This window comes from Pteropus alecto, unplaced genomic scaffold (genome assembly GCF_000325575.1).
Source record: "Pteropus alecto unplaced genomic scaffold, ASM32557v1 scaffold21, whole genome shotgun sequence".
Classification (NCBI taxonomy): Eukaryota; Metazoa; Chordata; class Mammalia; order Chiroptera; family Pteropodidae; genus Pteropus; species Pteropus alecto.
The window spans coordinates 22,640,843-22,661,713 of record NW_006436282.1 but is presented as its reverse complement, the minus strand read 5'-3'; the positions used below and the strand labels follow the sequence as shown (position 1 = coordinate 22,661,713).

Here is a 20,871-nt window from a genome sequence, read left to right as displayed (position 1 = left end):
ATTGACCTTGAATTCAATCCTAAGGAGATTCCCATTCACAGACAATGAAGAGAAATGATTAAAAAAAAAAAATTATGAGCAAACACTGCAGCATCCTTATGGAAGTGAAAGCTCTCTAACAAGTGTAGGGTTTATATCTATAGAACTTAGCATCGAGCAACTGCCCCCTTCATTTGACAGTGGATAATACCAGGCTTCACGCTATTGGAACATACTCAGTCAATTAAGAGAAGTACTGATTGCCGGCTGCAAAATATCCCCATGGTGCCAAAATGTCTGTGGAGTGGGTGGGGAGGGGGAGGGAAGGTGTGATAATTAAAAGAATTGTTACTTGCGATGTCACAGGAGCCAATGTGTTAACTCTGCATGCTGGGAAACTAGAGTGCTCCCAGCTGCCATGGGGAGGGAGGATGTGGTTTGATCCCTGGCACCACTCGTTGGGACAAGATGAATCACAAATGTGTTAATAGTGAGGTTCTATGTCATAATGTGCCAGATGGAGGTGGTTACATCTCTGATTGATTGCCTCCTGGCCAAGACAGGGGTTTTCCAGAAGGCGAATGTCTCCAAATTGGCATTGGAGCTCTAGGGATGAGCAGGTCTTTATTTTGGTCAACATGGACCTGACATCCTCGACTTTATGAAGTGTGGCTACCCCTAAGACACGGGCAGCCGGAACTAGCATGGAGTGAGGACCGATGGGCTGAGGGTGTGATATATGGAAGACACAGTTTTGTGCTGGACAGAGCTCTAGCTCAGCCAGGCTGTTCACGGATCTACGGATGCACCGAAAATAAGGGGGCGGGTGGGGAGCTGCAGTAGAACCCTGCTTGCGAACAAATTAAATAACCAGAGAGAGAGAGAGAGAGAGAGAGAGAGAGAAAAGAGAAAAGAAGAGAAAGAGCAGGAAGGAAACGCTTCCCAGCCTCAGACACCAAATCCCCATAGCAAATGAGTCCGATGCCAAACCGAGGCCACCAGGCGGAACTACAGAGCAGAGCACTGAGGGGTGACCTTCCCGCCGGTTCCCTTCCATCACCCCGACTGTAACCACCCAGCCCTTTGTTGCGGTTGTTTTTTTTTCCCCCCAGTGCAAGCTTCCAACTGTAAACAGCCAACTACAAGGGCAATAACTGTGGCGTCCTACTGGGAACTAACACAGCCTCTCCTGCAGGCGTGGGGTCCTAATACAGGACAGTGAATAAAGCTTCATTACAGAACAATGGAGTTAGCTGCCAGAGCCTACGGATTTGAATAAACAACAAATAAGCAACATCTGCTCCAGCATATGTGTATGGTAAAAAAAAAAAGTCACAAAATAAAAGAATTTGTAAATGCCAAAAGCAACACTAAACTGCCAGTGCTATTGTAGAGTGAATTTTTAATTGCACATGCAAAGAGGCAGGCTGTGGGTATTAGTCTCACATATGTCTTCTTGCTGCCAACCTGGGAGTATAGATGAATTTAATTAAATAAGGATTATCCCTTCTCCCCAGTACAATTACTTATTTATAACAATGATAAAATTGCCTAATAAAAAAATTGTAATATTTCAAAACAAGCCTAGAAAACACACCCTGCTTTCCGTGTAAGTCGTTCAGGGCTGTTTGAGCTTGAGTGTGTCTTTTAAAATTAAGTCTTTGCCTATTGCCAAAAAAGAAAAAAAAAAAAAAAAAACAGACAACAACCCTTATCATAAAGCCTGCCGCAGTTAAACAGCCGGGGACGGCATTATGGAGAAATATAAAGAAGACACAGAGCAGCACGGGAATTGGCTTTCGTGGGGTGTGCAGAAAATTAAGCAATTGGACTCAAAATGAGGCCAGGCGACTGAGCCAAGGGGCAGGGCCACTGAGACCGGTGCTCCACCAGTGTCCTGGTCCTAATCTGTCTTGTGAACAGGCAGTCAACGGCGAACGGTTCATTTTTGGCTATCCTTCCCGTGTACTAATTCCCTTAAAACAAATAACAGTACCCAAACCGAATGACAAAAAGGATGGGTACTCCAGCCCCTTTTCCCAGTGCCCGAGGAGTCCATTTTTACCTCCAAGTTAGCAGCCCACATCATCAGGTAATAATCCATGAATGACACCGTAGATGGCAAAGTGGATTTCATGTGTGCGAGGTTAGTACAGAAATCAGTATCTTCTGAGTCTCATGATCTAAGTTTTTTTTAATCTGAGCAATTTTGTTGTTTCAATAGCTTTTCTGCACTAGAAGTGAAGGCAAGCACTAAGAACTTGTGAACTGGAGTATTTTCTCAAGGTCAATTCAGAAGGTAACCAGAAACGAAGGACAGTCAGGGGCTCTGAGGTTTGTGGCCATGGGCAGTTACACAATCATCACTCTACCTCGGTTTCCTCATCTGTGCAATGGGAATGATGAAAGCATCTACCTCTAAGGGAGGATTTGGTGAATTAATACACATAAGGTGCCTGGAACTGCGCCTGACACAGAGTAAGCACTCAAAAGTTGCCAAGAATTTAAAGGGATGCTTTAATTTAGCAAGGCACTTGAGTCTGTGCATGACTCTTTTCTGGATGATAGCAGCTTTCGATTCATCCTGTCTTTTTCTTCATGACACTTAACCATACTCTAATTCAATAATTAATTGTTTTCTCCTAATTCTTACAAGCTCCATGAAGCCAGGTTCTGTTTTGCTTCCATTTGTATTGCCAGCACCTAGAACACTTTTTTGTAGGTACAAGTCCTCATTAAATATTTGTTGAATGAATGAATTCAGTATGGAAGGAAGACTAAATTTGAATTCAAAAGATCCTGGCTTCCTTTTGTTACTTAATTTGTTGATGTCTTATCTCTAAAAAGGAAAGAATAGTGCTACATTAAGTCATGTGACTGAAAACGCTTGAGACACTGCAGATCTGTGTTGACGTAAATTATTAATTAACATGACCTGCTCTCTAATAATAATTGTAATTGATCGGAATATACAATTAATGGCAGAGTCAATGTATATTCAGGTGTAGCAGCTTTTTGAGAATTGCTAGAATGTGTGCAAAACCGAAGTAAATGAAGTCTACATTACTTAGGACTAAATGCAACATGCAAAAATAAAACGCCCATTCATAGATTCGAAAGGAATATACAAATTAGATACAATCCTAATTTACAAATATTGACATGCATGCCAGTAAAATCATTAAAAATACCATATACTATATTTTCAGATAGTCATTACAATCTGCCCACAATGTGTTAACTGTTTCAAGGTTAAATCACCATAAGTTAATTAGAATGAAAACTCTCCTGGCTAAGACAAGAGAAGCCCAGATGGTGGCATGACCAATGTGGGGAGGCGACAAGTTAGTATGGGGTCTCAGAAGGGTCAGGCACTGAGCTAGGAATGGGATGTCGAGTAAATAAGATGATTCCTACCCACAAGCAGAACATCATTTAGCATAAGACAGCAAATAGTTACAGTTTCTCCAGACAGTCCTAGAGAGGTGACATTTACTAAGCAAAGCGATAGCGTAAGTTTAGAGGTGACAGGTAAGAGAAAATAAAGGAGGAAGAATAGAGAAGAGACTGGAATTTGTCTGCTTAAGAAAGGAGAATGGTCCATTTTTGATGTCCTTGTAAATTAGTACACCAGCCCCTTTGAGATAACCCAGAAAGAAGAGAGAGCACATGAGAATGAAGGTGGGAAATTGGAAGAGAATAAACAGTATCTAGTTGAGTGGTAGCTGATGACGAAAAACGCCAACCAGGAGATAGGCTATCAGAGGGATCTCGTCAGAGTTACCTTTTCCAAATCTGCTTTGGAGCAAAAATCTTATTAGCAAAGTCTTAATCATTTAGCTCTCGCTAAATCCCCAAATACACTCAAATTGTAAAAATTAACATTTAGGATTATTTTCGTTGCATGATTATTCTGTTGGACAAATTAAAAAATGGAGATAAGCAAAAGAAGGAAAAACTAGATGCAATTCTATCATCTAGGGAATGTCATGTCAACAGTGTGATATCTCCCTCCCTCTCTGTCTCTCTGTTTATTGACATATTTGCATGTGTGTGTGTGTGTGTGTGTGTGTGTGTGTGTGTGTGTATGTCTCTGCATGTGTGTGTGGAGGCGTAAGGTTACATACTTGTTTTGAAATTTTAAATTTCTACAATATAGAAAGTAAAAAGAAGAAAATAATATTACCTTAAACCCCTCACCCTACTATTAACTGTAGTTTATCTCATATGCAATTTTTATGTGTATTATATAGATTATATATGCAATTTTACATCTAAGTGAACTAAATTATTCTTCTGTAGGAATGTACACTTTATTTTATAACTTGTTTTTATCTCTTAACTCTAAGTTTTTAACCACTGTGATGGCATGAAATACCGGTGTATTCTCATTTTTAACAACCACATGATATTCCATTTTAGGTAGCATTATTTATTTAAACACATTCCTCACATTGGATATTTAGACTAGTTCTAATTTTTCCACATCTCTTTATAATTGCCTTAGGATAACGTTCTAGAGGGTATACACAGGTCGAAGGTAAGTTCAAATGCGAGGTTCTTGTACACATTGTTATACTGCCTTCAAAAAACCATCTGTGTTATTGACAGCATGAGATTATTTCATCTTTAAGCCTCCAACAATTTAATAACTCATCTGTCTATTTTAGTGTAATTTAAATTTGTATTTCTTAGATTCTTGCTGAGGTTGAAAATTGCTTCATTTAAGTGATCTTATTGAGGAATATTCCTACTTACATCTTTGTTTTTTGTTAAATTTTCTCACATTGGGAGATATTTCACATACATAAAAAGTATAGAAAATAGCACAAGACATATTTATTCCTTGTAACCATCCACCAACTCTATTAAAATGTGATATTTTCCATAGTTCAGATTTTTAAGAGTAGAAGCCTTGGGTTTATTTCATCCCGATACCACTTTCTCCTCTTTTCCTTCCTCCTGGAGTTAACCAGGATCCTGAATTGGTGTTAATATTTTCTCTTGAATATTTTTGTGCTTTTACTTTGTACATGGATTATTAATATACAACAAATATTGCTAAGGCTCCTATGTAGTTTATATATTGTATGTACCCAACTGTAAATTATTTACTCTCACCTTATATCTGATATAATATTTGTCTGCATTTAAATCACCATTATTTTATTGGAAAAATTTTGCGTCTGTATTTATAAGTGAAATTTATCAACTTTGTGATAAATTTTGTATTTTGATATTAAGTTTTATTTTGATATTAAGTTTTTCAAAAATCTAAAAGGTACTGGAAAGACTTACAAATGCTTACATTATTTGGAAGATTTATATAGAAGAGCGATTATATTTGCATTTAAATCACCATTATTTTATTGGAAAAATTTTGCGTCTGTATTTATAAGTGAAATTTATCAACTTTGTGATAAATTTTGTATTTTGATATTAAGTTTTATTTTGATATTAAGTTTTTCAAAAATCTAAAAGGTACTGGAAAGATTTACAAAGATTTACATTATTTGGAAGATTTATATAGAAGAGCAATTATATTTGAAAAACCGAAAGAATCTGGTTACATAACAATTTCATTTTTTTTGTTGTCTTTGTTGGTTATCGTTTTTCTTAGCGTTTTTACAAACTTAATTTTTATTTGTTTCTCTCCCTATGGTGTTTGTTTTTTTAGCTTTTCTATTACGTTATTTTGTTAATTATTTTGGTTTTAAATATATGTGGATACATAAATATTGGTACTATAATACCAATATGAAATTTGGTAATATAAATATATATTTTAAAATATCATCCACATTAATTATCTCTGGTTGTAATTGCACTAATTGAACTGAGTTTCTTTTATAATTTAAAAATGAATTTTGCATATCATATCATTTACTTTCTATATAAGTGGTTATACGTATGTCTTTAATTTTGTTTTGCCTATCTAATTTTATTTGTGCTCATTTCTCTCTTTTATTATTAGACAGCTTTGTCTTTTTTCTACATTCACAAGAACACTACTGCTTAAATTTTACTCATCAAATCACTTGTTTTCGGCTTCCCACATTATTAATTTCCACTTCTTTATTAATCTCTATCTTTTAACGATGATTTTAATGATGATTTCTTGAGTCAAATACTTAGTTTTTTTGGTTTGATAATGAAAGCACTTAATGCTATGAATTTGCCTCAGATTATTGCTTCTGTTCCAATTCTTCAATTTTATATGAAATGTTCGGTATTATTCAAAAGAGCCACACTTCGAGTCTTAACAGCATATTCTGCACTTTTCTTTAGGGTGGAGGACCCAGTTCCCAAGTCCTGGATTTGTTATTTTGTTTTGTTTGTTTAGAGGAGGGAAGTGCTATTCATATTTTATTATTGAATTCAAATATTACTGTACTGCTATCTATGGCGAAGTGACATACATATACATTATGTGTCAGAGTGTATGTGCATGCGTGTGTGTGTAAGAAATCAATAAAATAATCTCTGCATTTACAAATTATTTGATATTTTAATAACTATTCAGAGAACACTGGCAAAGAATATTTATTTCAATATTTTTCTATTAAGTGCATGTTATCAATTATAATATTAATATCTTTTCTATCGTTTTTTGTTATTTCATGCTTGACCTGTAATAGATGAGGAGAATATTACAGTCTCCTAATTTGGAGGGAGATGTTGGTCAAAGGGTACAAATCTGCAGTTATACAGGATGAGAGGTCTAGAGATCTAAGGTACAGCATGATAGCTACAATAAATAATACTTACTGAATACTGGAAATTTCCTAAGAGAGATTTCAGGTTCACTCATTACATACACATAAAGGTAATTATGTGAAAAGACGATATGTCAATCAATTTGGCTATAGTAATTATTTCACTGCATATATGTACATCATACCATCATGTTCTATGCTTTAAATATATATAATTTTCATTAAAAATTTTTTAAATTAAAAATTAAAATCACAAATGTTTTGGACTGGTTGCTATGGGAAATGGAGCAGGGAATTAACAAAACAAAATTTCCCATTTTTATTGTGTCAATTTCCTATAGTATTGCCAGAATTTTTTGCTAAGTAGTGTTATGAAAATAACATATGCACATGGTAACGAAAGAAAAGTAAAAGATACCAATTAATTTAAAACATGTGAGTTCCCCGTCTGTTAAGGTACCACCATTATACATTCTTTCAGAAGCGTTCTGTGTATACTTCCCCCTCAATAGAAACAGATACACTGTTTCAATACAAGAGGAATCTATATAGAATCCTTTACACATATCTTTTACCCCCTTGTTTAACAACTGTATATCTCTGAGACATTTCCACGTCAATACATAAATATCTGCCTCATTTTTGAAAATAATGTCTGAATCCATTTTAATGTAAAGATGTAAATAATTGCTTAGAGAAAACATATTTTGGGGCACTTAAGCTGCCTCTAGTTATTTGTTATTAAGAACATTCTTGCAGTAAAAATCTGTGTGTGCATGTTTGAGTCTATTGGTAAGCCCAATTCCAGAACTGTAATAGTTGCATTAAAACTGCAGACATTTAAAATTGTGTGACACAGACAAATTATACTTTAAGTAATTGTGACAATTTAACTCCAATTAACAGTGGCGAATGTTTGTTTTACATTTTTATTATCATCAGATATTGTTAAGTCTTTAAATATTTGTTGATATCATAGGTGAGACAAGTGTTATCATTATTGTTTAGATTTGCATTTCTTTAGTTACAGGAGACATTGATCATGTTTTACCATTTTTATGGAGTTTGTATATTTCTTCCTTGGACTGCCTCTGTATTTTCTTTCCTCATTAATCTAATAAGATCTGTTGCTTTTCTCATTGATATCTAGGGACTTTTACAAATTTATAAAATCAGCCTTTATGTAGTCAATATTAATTATTTGGTATGTAATGATTCATAATTGTTAAACTTTAAATGAGGTTTATAATTTTGATTAATTTTTAAAAGTCTTCTTTTTACTTTAATATTTTCTTTTACCTTGAGGCATACTTCATTAGGTTTTACTATTATAAGCCCTGATCATCTTTATATCTTTTCATTCTATTTCCAACATTTACAATACTTTGTTGTAATAAAATAGGATTTAAGCAAATAATTATTGTAAATTTTATTTTTTATCTCGTTATGTTGTAATATTTTATTTCTTTCAAAAGTTTTAATGATAATTAACTAACTTTAACTGTATTTAACTGTATTTTTTTTTACTTGAGTTCACCTTTTCCATACCTTATTTTAATTATTCTAGAGTATTTTGAGTAACATCTTAATCAACCAGGACCTTGTCTCGGATGGGTGGCAAAGAATATACTTTAGGAGTCCTTCTTTGAGCATGAATTTATGCTGTTCTTGTATGTAGAGGAGATGGTTGGTTATAAAACTGTTGGTTCATATTTTTCCACTTCTAAATTATGTGTTTATTAGTTTATTCCCATCTGTCATTTAGTGTTGCTCATGAGATGTTTGAATTTTTTTTTTTTTTTTTTTACTTTTTAAGTAATCTGTATTTTTCTGTCTGGAAATTTATGGATTACTCCCCTCCGCATCTTTTCCTTCTACTTCATACATTTTACCACGATATTTAGATGTTCTTATTTCATTGATGTGCCTGGACTTAATAAAAACTATTTTTGTTGCAATATTTATTTAATCAAAGTATTACATACACATAAAAAAATCAGATACTACTAAAGACTATATAGTAAAAAGAAATTTTTCAAAGGTAAAAAATGCTTTTAAACCTTTTGATTTGTGATTCTTCTGGTTATATAATTTACTTCTAAATAATATGCTTTCGTCTCCATTTTTTTACTTATTAATAATATATTATTGAGTGTTTACCATGTCCCACCCTTCTAATCTCCTTACATGAATTACTTTATAAATTATATTGCTATTATTTTACATATGAGAAAAATTGAGTCATGAAAATATTGACTAATTTGCTCTAGATCAGCTTTTATAAGCAGAGAAACTCACCAGAAGTTCAATCCAGGTTTGTCTGATTCCTTTATAAAAGATAAGTTTCCTTAATTTAAACTGCTATTCCAATCTTTTTGTCATCTGTGTATGTATGTATGTATATATGTATGAATGTGTGTGTATGGATCTATCTATCTATCTATCTATCATCATCATCTATCATCATCTACCTACGTATCAGCTATCTCTCTCATCTATCACTCTATCATCTATCATCTATCATCATCATCATCATCTATCATCATCTACCTATGTATCATCTATCTCTCTCATCTATCGTCTACCTAATCTATCCAATCTGAACTTTTCTCTAAGCCCATCAGCTTTAATCAGTATTTACCTTCCTGCTAAGGTGAAGACATTAGTGTCCTGTGTTGAATACTTTCTAATTGCTTCTCCGGATGCACTTTCTCTTCCATCAGCTCTGTGTTTTTGTCTCATATGGACTAAATAATGAGCTTCTTTGATCTCCAGCTTCAGCTTGAGTCTGGCCACTGGAGATTGGAGGAGAGGAAGAAAGGGAGTTTGGTGTATTTACTTCCCCACTTGCCTCCACTGCATGGCTGCCTCCCTCTGCAGACAACAGCTTTCCATACAGCTATCCACTCCAGGTTGGAGCCACTGCTCCCTCTTCTGCCCACATAGCCCTAAGAGTGGTAATTTGCCCCTGATGTTTCTGAAGCTAGGATTGGCACCATCCATTATTGGTCTTGCTAAAGCGTGTTCATACTTTTGTGGAAACCACTCCTCAGTCACCCGGGTTGGGGCTACCCGTTTGCTTTTCGGAGGAAGTCCCTATCCTTCTTCAGACTTCCCATCTAACACTTCTCAACAGTTGTATTTCTACCTTCAAAATGTCCACTTCGATGATATTTCCAATAAGTCTCCCTGTTTGTCTCTTTGTTGATGTTCAAAGCGGAAAACCAATCGACCACATTTACATGTCATGGCTGTGTGAATGTAACTCACCGCACGGTCACTAGTTTGGTCAGATGGCTTTTCCTTTTCTTCACGTCCACTGTCATCAGATGGTATTAGATACCATTAATTTTAAGACTCCCATTATTTATGTACTACTAAAAAAGGAAAGAACAAAACCTCTGCCAATTAAACTCTGACGTGCCATCAATTGTAACACGTATCCTGATTTCAACGAAAAATTGTTCATTTTATAGTTGGTGAAATATAGTGGTCAACTCCCCTTGTGTTTCTGGCTAGTTCTTGAGAAGCTTCCAACCTGGAGTCACACTCCATTCCACAGACTGCATTATTATTCTCTTGCATGAGACATGTGTCTTCCAACTGCAGGGGAGTCCTTTCAGAGTTGCGTGGTGCAGTATGTAAGGCTGCAGGCTCTCGTGCTAGGTGGCCTGAATTTGAATCCTGGAACCCCTTTACTCTCTGTGAGACTATGGAAAGTATTTAACCTCTCCATGTTTCAGTTTCCTCATCTCATAATGAGGGATAATAATAGTGGCTACCTGAAAGGTTTGTCTCGAAGATTAAATGATGTAATGATTGTGAAGCACTGTCACACTCTGACTGTGTTTGTTAACTATAGTGAGGTTGCTCCATGAGTGGTCTCCTTAAGGGCTCTTACTGCTTCGGGGTTAGGCTGGCATCGTGAATCCTTCTCTAAGTGGTGGAATGGGAGAGCAGATGGGCTTTAGTGTTCACTAATGAAATAGCTTCTTCAATGTCTTCTTTCTCTCTGAAACGTGTCTCCTCTTTATATACACAACAGGCTGAAAAGGTTCAAGACTTGTGAAACTGGGTCCTACAATTTCCTTCGAAAAGTTGCATGTATTGATTTGTCACACATTGACTTTGTATCTGATATTTATCTGTTTTAGAACCTCAGTCAAAACTAAGATGCAAAGACTAACTCTAACCACCTGTTGCATCTATACAATATTCCTTGAATCTGTCTTCCTTGACATTTTGCTTATTATATTCATTTCTTTTTCCACTCAATTTTTAAATAATGTCTCACACGTCTCCTATTTCAACAATCTAGTTATTTTCCTGAAGTAGTCAATCTGTCACTTACTGTCTTCATTGTATTTTTTGAATTATATTTTAATTTTTCTGTTAGCATTTTGCTACATATCTGCAACTTTTTTTGGTGGTTGCTTCATCTCCTTAATTTTTCAATCTACTTAAATTTAACATTGTATACCACTTCGTGTAAAATGGAGAAGCCTTATAGCTGTATTGGTCCATTACCAACCTCCCCATACTCCATGCTATAACTGTTATATGCATTACATTGACATATGGTATAAACACCACAATTCACTGTCCATATTTAGTTGGAAGAACTTCCTGTAACACTGTTTGCAGAGCAGGTATGCTCATAATGTCATCTTAATTTTCTTTTATCTAAAAATGTCTTTATCTTATGCTCAGCCTTGAAAGGTACTTTTACTGCATATAGACTCCAGTTCACAGTTGCTGTTTTATAGTCTCTTTGTTTCCACTGAGGAGTCTTCAGCCATTCAAATCTTTATTCTCTTGCGTGCAATATGTAATTTTTCCTGTACGTGCTTTGAATATTTTCTCTTTGTCTTTGATTTTTATCAGTTTGACCTTGACATCATTTAAGTATAGTTTTCTGTGTATTTATCCTACTTAGAAATTGCTGAGCTTATCGAATCTGTAAATGTAAATCTTTGAGCAAATTTGGAAAATTTTCCACCATTGTTTCTTCAAAAATTTTTTTGGCCCAGTTCTTTCTATCCGTTCCTTTCTTGACTACAACTGCATGTATATTTGACCTTTTGATATTGTCTCACAGGTTCTCAAACTCAGATAATTTTTAAATATATATTTTGAATGTCTCTTGCCCCCTGTACTTCAGATTGTTGGATAATTTCTTTTGATATATATTAAAGTTCATCAAGCCTTTCTTTTCCCACTTTATATCTGCTAGTTAGCACATTTGATAAATTTTGTTTCAGAAATTATAGCTTTCATTTATAGAATTTCCATTTTATTCTTTATTATAACTTCTGTTTCTTTTTGAGATTTTCTATTGTTTGATTCATCGTGAGCATATTTTACTTTATATCCTTCAGCATGATTATAATAAACTCTTTAAGATACTGATCTACTGATTCTAACATCTGGGTTTTCTCAGAGTTTGTCTCCATTAATTGCCTTTTTCTTGAGCATAGGTTATATCTTTTTATTTCTTCATATGTCCAATAGCAAGCAAGAGAACTGGCCGGACTCAAACTCCAATTTGAAATATTAATTTGCTTCTTTTAGCCTTAACTGAGATTCTTGAAGTCTTCCCAAGCATATATAATTGAAGAATTGGCTAGAAATTTGGGTAGATTTCATACTCAGACTGAGAATTTTCTGCTCTGGCTCTCTCCTTTCTGAGATTTCTTCCCTCACTTTCCAACTGTTCTCATTGGCCCAAACTGTCTTCTGATTCTCCTAACTAGTAAGACTGTTGATTTCTATAATTTTTTTAGAATGGTGTTAATTAGAGTCTGTCGCCAGGCTAAACGACTTTTAAAAAATGGGAAATTCATCCAGTGCCATTCCTTTTTTCCAAGTGTTGAAATCTTCTCCACTATCTGTCTACTTTTGTTCACTCTTCAGTAACTTTAGATAGGAGTTTTAAAAATATTTTACCCAGAGTTTATAGTTATCTGTGGGAGGGTTGGTCTGTTAGGGGTTACTTCGTCGTTATCAGAAGCAAAAGCAGACATTGTGTATTTTATATGAAGAAATGTTTATTCATTGACGACTGTTCTCTTATATAGATGCAATGTCTTCATACATCTCACTGAGGATGTTTAATGATTCTTTGTAGTCATTCTCTTATAGGTAAGCCTTTCTTCTGAATAGCCTTTGATTGTGAACTGCTAGATCTTATAATAATTTTGCTGTGTTTGCTGATTTTACAAGGAGACAGGGAAGGTATGTCCTGTCCAATTTCAGAGAGATATGAGATTCTTTTAGAAATTATGAACTTAACGTGTTAGTAAGTTCAGCAGTGGACTTGTCCCTTTAATCCCCAGGCGACTTCTTCCTATAGAAGTGTCGGCAGCCTCACCCACGGTGTATCCCACATCCACAATAAATTCCTCAAGGATTCTGGAATATGGATGACTGAATCACCCCACTCCCTTTTTAATAGCACTGTTATATATTTCCTTCTTACATTTATAGTTCTTTGTCATTTCAGTGACGATTTTTCAGGGGTTAAGGGAAGATAGTATATTTGTGGCCTTGGGTACCCATCTTTTATAAGAAGTAATTTTACTCAAATCCACTTAAGAAAATGCTTAAATATACCTTCTCTGCTAATATTCAGAAAATTGTGCATGAGTAGATAAAAAACAGTCTTTAAAATGTCTTTTAACTAAGTTTTAAAGGTATTTGAGGAGTTTACCACATGCCTTCATCTATTTGTGTTTACATATGTGGCTTCAAACCACAGTTTTTATCTCTTGTAGTTCTATAGGTGGACTCAGCTCAGTGGTTGTCGCTTAGATTTCCTCATGCAGTTGAAGTCAGATGGCATCTGGACTGGAGTCATCTGAAAGTATGATTGGACTGGACATCCAAAATGGCTTTTTCACATGAGAGCTCACTCAGGTTGTCCACCAGAGTGCCTACGTGTGGCATTCCCATGTGGTTTGCACCTTTCACAATATGAGGGCTGGGTTCTCAGAAGGAAATATTTCAAGAGCCAGGAAGCAGACAGGTGAGCTAAGGGCTAGGCTCTGGAAGTAGCACAGCATCACTTCTGCCTTATTTTATTGGTCAAAACAGTCCATGTGCCTTTATCTTTTGAATAAAGTCACTTTTTAAACTTTGAGTCAAAAATTATTATATGTAATTATATATAATTATGTGTAATTCATTCATATATATGTCAAAGTAATAATTTCCCCTTTCTCCATTAATTGTAATTTACATATAATTATATGTAATTCATTCATATATATGTCAAAGTAATAATTTCCCCTTTCTCCATTAATTGAGCCAAAATTTATTTATCTTTTTCTATCCTCTTGTTTTTTGTGTCAGCAACATTGTTTGTTTGTTTGTTTGTTTGTTTTTAATTTTCATTATGGCGACATTGGTTTTTCTGAAAATAATACAATCACATTTGTTTTAACTGTAATTCAGATTTTCTTTATTAGGCTAATCTTCACCCATCTTATTATGCTCTTTAAATGTGAGATTAAATGTAGACGAGTAGTCTTGCCTAACTTCCCAAATCATTTTTTGGAATGATTGGGGTGACTAACATGATATCAGCAAACCTCTTAATTAAATGTCAAAGAAAGCAGCTTCTATTGGCAAGGGGACCTCCAGCTTCATTGAGAAGCATTCGACTAAATGGAAAACAGATGCTTATTTTTGTCTTATAAACCTCAATGCAGGTTATGTGATAATTACTTCGAAGAGCAGGATAACAATTTATGTAATCAGCAGGACCCCATAATTACTAATGCATAATTTCTAAACAGCATTTAGCAAAATGAGGCCTATATACATACTTAGTAATGAAAAAGATGTGTTTGACACCACACTAAATTAAATTAAAAATTTGCATATTTTCTTCCAGGAAATATACCAGCTTCAGCTGCTTTATTTTGCTTCACTAATCCCTGTCTAGTTTTAGCTCTGTTATAGGATTATGGAAATGCTGAATCACAGTGATGGCTGAATAGGGGCATAAGAACCATGAGTAGAGAAAGACTTCCTTCTCTTTTGTCTAGAATAATTTAAGATCATTCTAAGAGATGATTTGGAAAGTTACATCTCCGTAACTTGTTTTCACTGAGAGTTTAATATGAAGGTCATTCAATCACTTAATTTAGAATATAAGTGCTGACAGAGAACTTAAAAATTATCTGTACTTATCTCTTTATAACAGGTAAAAACAAAACAAAACAAAACAAAACAAAAAAAAACGAGGCCTCGTAAAATAATATGACTTGTGCAACATCAAGCAGTTGGCAGTAGAAGAAAGAAAGTATTCAACCAATTATCCCCAGTCCTGTGTGAAATCCATTCCACTATCCTGGTCGGATTATATAATGTTAGACAAACCACTTTACTACATTAGCCCCAATGATACTAAACGTAGTTGTATTAAGTATTTTGAAATTTACATGTATATTTGCATTGCAAGTAGGTTTTTAATAGTAGTAGGTAGAAATAGTAATAGTAGACTAGTATATAGTAGTTGTAAGTAGTTATGGCATTGCCTAGCAATAATTTAAGTTCTACATATTAAGAAAGTTGAGTAGTAGTTATTTGCATTCACTTTTTGACAGATCATTGGTGAAATCGCACACCTTGATGAATTCTTACCTACAGTTCCTGAACTCAGGTCAAGAGGATTACCAATCTCTTCTTCAAAGCTCTGGACCTGAGACACCAAAATGCATCAATCTTATTATAAATGCTTTCATAATAAATATACTTCATTTATTTAATCAACATACAATGAGTGCCTGCTGGCTACTGCTATGAGGATTAAACGTGACTTCCAAACTCGGACAGTTTATAGTCTGCTGTAGTCAAGTGGCACGTACAAGGCACCCAAAATATAGATTCAGTGAGCTAAAGGAGGTCAAGAGAATGCAGGGAAGATCACTTCTGAGTAAGAGGAATAGAGGCCCCGCCTGGAACATATGGCATTTGAACTAAAATAATAATATTATTATTATTTTTCTAGTTTTTTTTTTTTTTTAATTTCAAAGAGCTTTAAATATATTTGGAAAAAGTGAGCTTTTCCTCATATTTAACTTTAGCTCTCTAAGGGTTTATTTATGACTTGGTAAATTTATGAAGAGCAGTTCAAACAATTCCTAACTCAGTTGCTCTATAAAGCTTAGAAAGCTCAAAGAAAATTTGATTTTCCAATTGATAAAGCAGAATTTATTTTTAAAATTCTTTTAAGAAATCAATAAATACTACTCTAGTAATAAGAATAAAATATTTCTTTAACAATAATAACATTGTTTACTATAGAAACTTAATATATATAAAAAGTTTTAAAAGGTAGGGAAACAGTTACTGTTACTATTTTAGAGTTTGTCTTTGCAGGTTTTTAAAATACATTTATTCCGGATATAGCTGTGTAGTCAAATTTTTTCACTCAAAATTGAGGGGAACCTTTTTTCCTACATCATAAAATTTCTTTAAAAACACCATCTTTAATGGACTGCACGATAGGTCATATTTTAAAGTTACAGTAAGTGACTTAATGATTTTCCCAATGTTGGAATGTTTTCTAAATTTTGCAAATGGAAATAATGCTGAGATGACTATCCTTGTACATAAATCTATTTCTACATGTCATATTATTTACTTGAGATTGATATTTGAACACTGAAAGCTGAGTCAGAGGACATATGGATCTTAAACATTTTGGTACACATAAGCTTAAACCCAGGAATAAATGGAGGAATATGAGGATATAGCTCAGCAATGTACGAAGAAATATTTATACCCTCCTTTTAATCTTTTATCTTTTCATCAAAGAAGTTATTTCATACTTGTAATTAGATATATTTCTTAAGGTTATTTTTAGTGGTTTTTGTAACTGAAACCACTGTGTATCACATAAATTTACAAATATAATAGGAAGATTATCTTGCTATGACTGCTATCATGGGGAAAAATCCAGTTAATGCAATGTAGAGTATATTCACCTTTTGAAAAAAGAACAAAAACAAAAAAAGTCCTAACAATTTAAAATGGAAACCAGGCATATTCCTGGGTTATTCTACCTGAGCCAAACTTAATAAATTAAAAAAAACTAAGACTAAAGAAATAATTATAATGTTTGAAACATTTCCCGCCTAATCAGGATGCCGACTGGTAATGTTTAATAACATTACCAACTCTTACCTATGAGTTCTAGAGCAGGATTCCTGCATGCAAGTGAGAGGCAAGGCTAAATATGTTTTATTGTGGGCATGAAAAAGGATTCTACCTTGAGTGTACGACTGCAAAAGTTTTGTAAACATTAAATTCTCTTAATATATTTGGGGATTAAAAAAGAAAGAAACAGACCTCATCTTACTAAGCAAAATTAAATACAAAAATATGTTGATTTTTGCATTAAAAATCTATGTGCAGTTTTGCTGGAATCATAATTTTGAGAAGCAAGCCAAATATTGCCCAAATCAGCCTTTAGTAGGACTTTAGGGAAAACATTATAGATTGATCTGGAGGCAAAATTTGGCTGATCACAGCTGAAATTCTGATAGCTAGATATTTAAGTACATTGGTTTATGTTTTGAATGCCATGAAAATCTGCCAATTTCACACATATTTTTTATTTCTTTTAGTTGTGTTTCTAAATTTGCCATTGAGAAATGACTATTAAATTTGGCATTTGCTCCTGTTTAAGATGCAACCTACCCAAGCTTCATTTATTCATCCACTGGTATTGAGTGATATAAATATTTTACCCCTAGTCTGTGTGATGAGGATGTAATATTTTAAATAAAAATTTTAGAAAATAAAATTTAGGTAGTGAGTTTCCTTTATATCTGTTTTTTGGGCTCTCTCTGCCTTACACACACATACATACAGCCTCTAATGCACATAAATCTAGGTAAATAGTATAAGAACATCATAAACAAAGTTGGTCATGAAGTTCAACAGAATATTCTGTTTTTCCATGGAAGCCACCCACAGACTAAATTAATATTATCAAACACTCTTAATGTTAATTTACTCATTCACGAGTATTTACTGTGTACCTACTATGTTCCAAAAAAACATTGTTCATTTTTGTTTGATATCTGAGTGTTCTTTCTTCCCACCTCTTTATATATTAATATGTAGCTTTTCCTTGAATAACTGTTATTTAAGAATATTTGAAATTATGCCATACAAGAACTGACATTTTTTCATAGTTCTTTCTGTTGAATATGATATTTATCTCTTCCTGTATGCTCACATATAGATGACATCTAATGAACATTATTTTCTTCTAAATTGGTCTGGTTAGAAGCAGAAGAAATTTGGTAAGGGGAAAGTTGAGTCCAGCGAGGTTTGCCAACAGGCTGGAGTTTGGTGAAATTTCTTGTTTGGATCCTACATAATAGAGCAGACTGATTAATGAATTGCAGATTTTCTTGATATTCTTTATAGCAATTTAACTATTAGTTTGGTAATCAAATAATCTTTGCAAGATTGAATTAAAAGAAAATACTCATTTTAGTGCCACCTATTTATCTTTGAATCAGAGCACCTGATGAGTCTGTTTTTCTCTCCATTTATAATTTTTAGGCTACTGTTTTTAAATTCTGATTAATAGTTTAAGGTTCTTAAAGTAATTTTGATATAGACATATGCATACATAAACATATATATATATAGGTATTAGGATATTAACAGCTATATATTTTGAGGCAACCTTTATACTTTTATGAAATGCGGGGGCTATCAACAGTCATATTCACTTAATTCTTACTCTTCTTTTAAGGTTATAGTTAAACCTTCCTTTCTGCAAGTTCCTTGAGCCTCTCAGCTCCCTGGCTGGCTAAGAATCCCTTTTCTTGCTTCCCAGACATCCCAAACATGTCTCTATAGTGACATAAAAGTTTATCAGTAGAGCTGTCACTGTCCCTACCATGACTGATTTCTGTGCCCATCCCTGCCACAGTACTGTGGTCCTCTTTAGGGCAGAGTCTGTGCCCCAGAGCCTATCAGAGAGCCTCACAGTAAAGGGTTCAAAGAAGAGGTGGCCCAATGTTGGGATCTGTATATAAATATCCTGTCTCACTTTTGGGTAAGTTAATGCAAAAGGATGGGGGGATCTTGCTTTTTTTTTTGTACTTTATAATTATATTGAAGAATAGAGAAATGAGTGACAATGTACACATACATATTTTAAAAAGACTGAGAAGTGCAGGTGGATGTCTTCTAAAAGGGTGGAAATTAACATGAATGAGTGAAGGGGGGGATAAAGAAGCAGAGAATATGTGTGAACTGGGGCTCAGGCTATGTGATTATCAATAAGTCCCAAAGTGCACTAATAAAATTCTGGTCCCATAAAAATCAAAGCCAAACCCCTACTTCTTTGTTCAAGGCTCTACTTTAGGCATCATGGGGGAAATATTTCTAAGAAACATCCCTTGATGTCAAAACCTGGTCTTCTAATAGTCTAATGGGAGGGATGTCTGTGACACACACCCAGTCTGTACCATGACAAGCTCTCCCTGCCATGGCTCTGAGAATCCACTGACCCTCAAAGAAGGTAAAACGTGCAAAGTTAGAGTAGATAAAAGTATCCTGCAATGCATAATAACACAGTAAGCAAAGTCGGAAATAACCTGTGGATTCCATTGTGAGCAAGGGAAAGAAAAGGAATCAGAGAAAGCGAAGGCTGGTCTCATACTAGTCTGGTTCTGACTGAAGCAAGTAGAATGACCTTGAATGTCCTAGACTGAACAGGAGTTTAAAACAATAATACTGCCGAGGGGTTGAAAGATGAAGTGGTTAAATGAGGGCTGGAAGGCAAAAGATGTGTTATTTCTCTTAGAAGCTGAGCACACTGAAGTGGTTAAATGAGGGCTGGAAGGCAAAAGATGCCTCGGCGAGTGTTATTTCTCTTAGAAGCTGAGCACATGGGTACAACACTGACCTCTTCCATTTCAAAGGAGTCTGGTGCTTTGCTCACAAGATGAGGCAAGCTCTTGAGCTTGTTAGTCTGAATCGAGTTTTCTTTTTGAGCTCTGTCCTTGACTGACCCCTCAGACACACAGGAAGGTGGAGCCTGCTTGGCTAGCACGGCTGAGTAAGGCCACTGCTTTTTCAGGGGAACTTGGGGAAGATGACAAGGTATCAAGTCATCACAGGCTTGGAGAGATGAATGCTCTGCTGAAGAATACAAATGACTTTGGTCATGGTTGTCTGTCCTAGCTGGGAACTCTTCTCCACACCCCCCTGGTTTTGCAGAGGTGATGGAAAATTCTTCCCTCGTCTTCAACGACTCTGCTGCTTCCGAAACACCGTCCCTTCTGATGTTCTGCTTTGAAGTGCTCCTGAAAAGTTCACCCACTCTCCTCTGATTCTCTTTGGCTCCACTCACTGAGGTTCTTTGCACACTTTCCCCTCCATCTTTCTCTACGGCTTTGTTCTGCAGGATGCTAACATCATTCAGTAAAGATGAGAAGGCAGTGGCCACATGGTCCAGGATTTCCAGCTGTCGGAAACGGCCTGAACAATATAAAAAACACACAGATTTTAGACTGGGTCTTTTTAATGAAACTACATGAAGGTAGTTAAAACTGAACCGGTTGGTTAACATGGGGGATTTTCAAGATAGGCAGGACTTTAAGCTATTGCAATTTGAGTTTTTCTTAGTACATGCCAATAATTATTAGAGGGTGATTCCCCTACGTGATCAGATGTCACTATATTATGGGGAAAGTGAATACCTTTTGTATTTAAGTTGAATATACATAACTATATAGATTCATATTTGCCTATAGTTTTAATGTATTAATCCATAAAACTGACAGGCAAAGATGAATCTTGAGTTTAATCTTGTAAATTAAATTAAATGTTAAAAAGCGAACCCAGCTCTTTCAGATGAGATAGACTTGAGAATTCTTCCACAGCTTTAGGCAATAGATATCTCTGTCATCACCTCCATTATCTCTATCTATACTGTTACCTGAGAGGGTGGAAAATCATAGCATATGGAGTCTGGAGGCCCAGATCCATATCTCAGGTCCAGCAATCACTGAAAGTATGACTGCAAAGTAAGCGAATTGATAGATACACGGTGCTCAGCCCTGTGCCGGGTACATGGTAAATGGTCAGTTTCTTCATCTGCAGAATGAGGGTAATAATACCTGTGTTAAGTATCTCTCAC

General features: G+C 34.9%; 1 protein-coding gene across 1 annotated transcript in view; it reads right to left on the bottom strand.

Moving 5' to 3' along the window:
* The window catches only part of CCDC129 (coiled-coil domain containing 129), an 80,402-nt gene that overhangs the window by 35,794 nt on the left and 23,737 nt on the right, over positions 1-20,871 (bottom strand). The window contains exons 7-8 of the mRNA XM_006912113.1: positions 19,636-20,210; positions 15,342-15,399 (exon numbers count right to left, since the gene is read on the bottom strand). Of these exons, the coding sequence (XP_006912175.1) occupies positions 15,342-15,399; positions 19,636-20,210 (633 nt within the window). The remainder of the gene's footprint in view (positions 1-15,341; positions 15,400-19,635; positions 20,211-20,871) is intronic.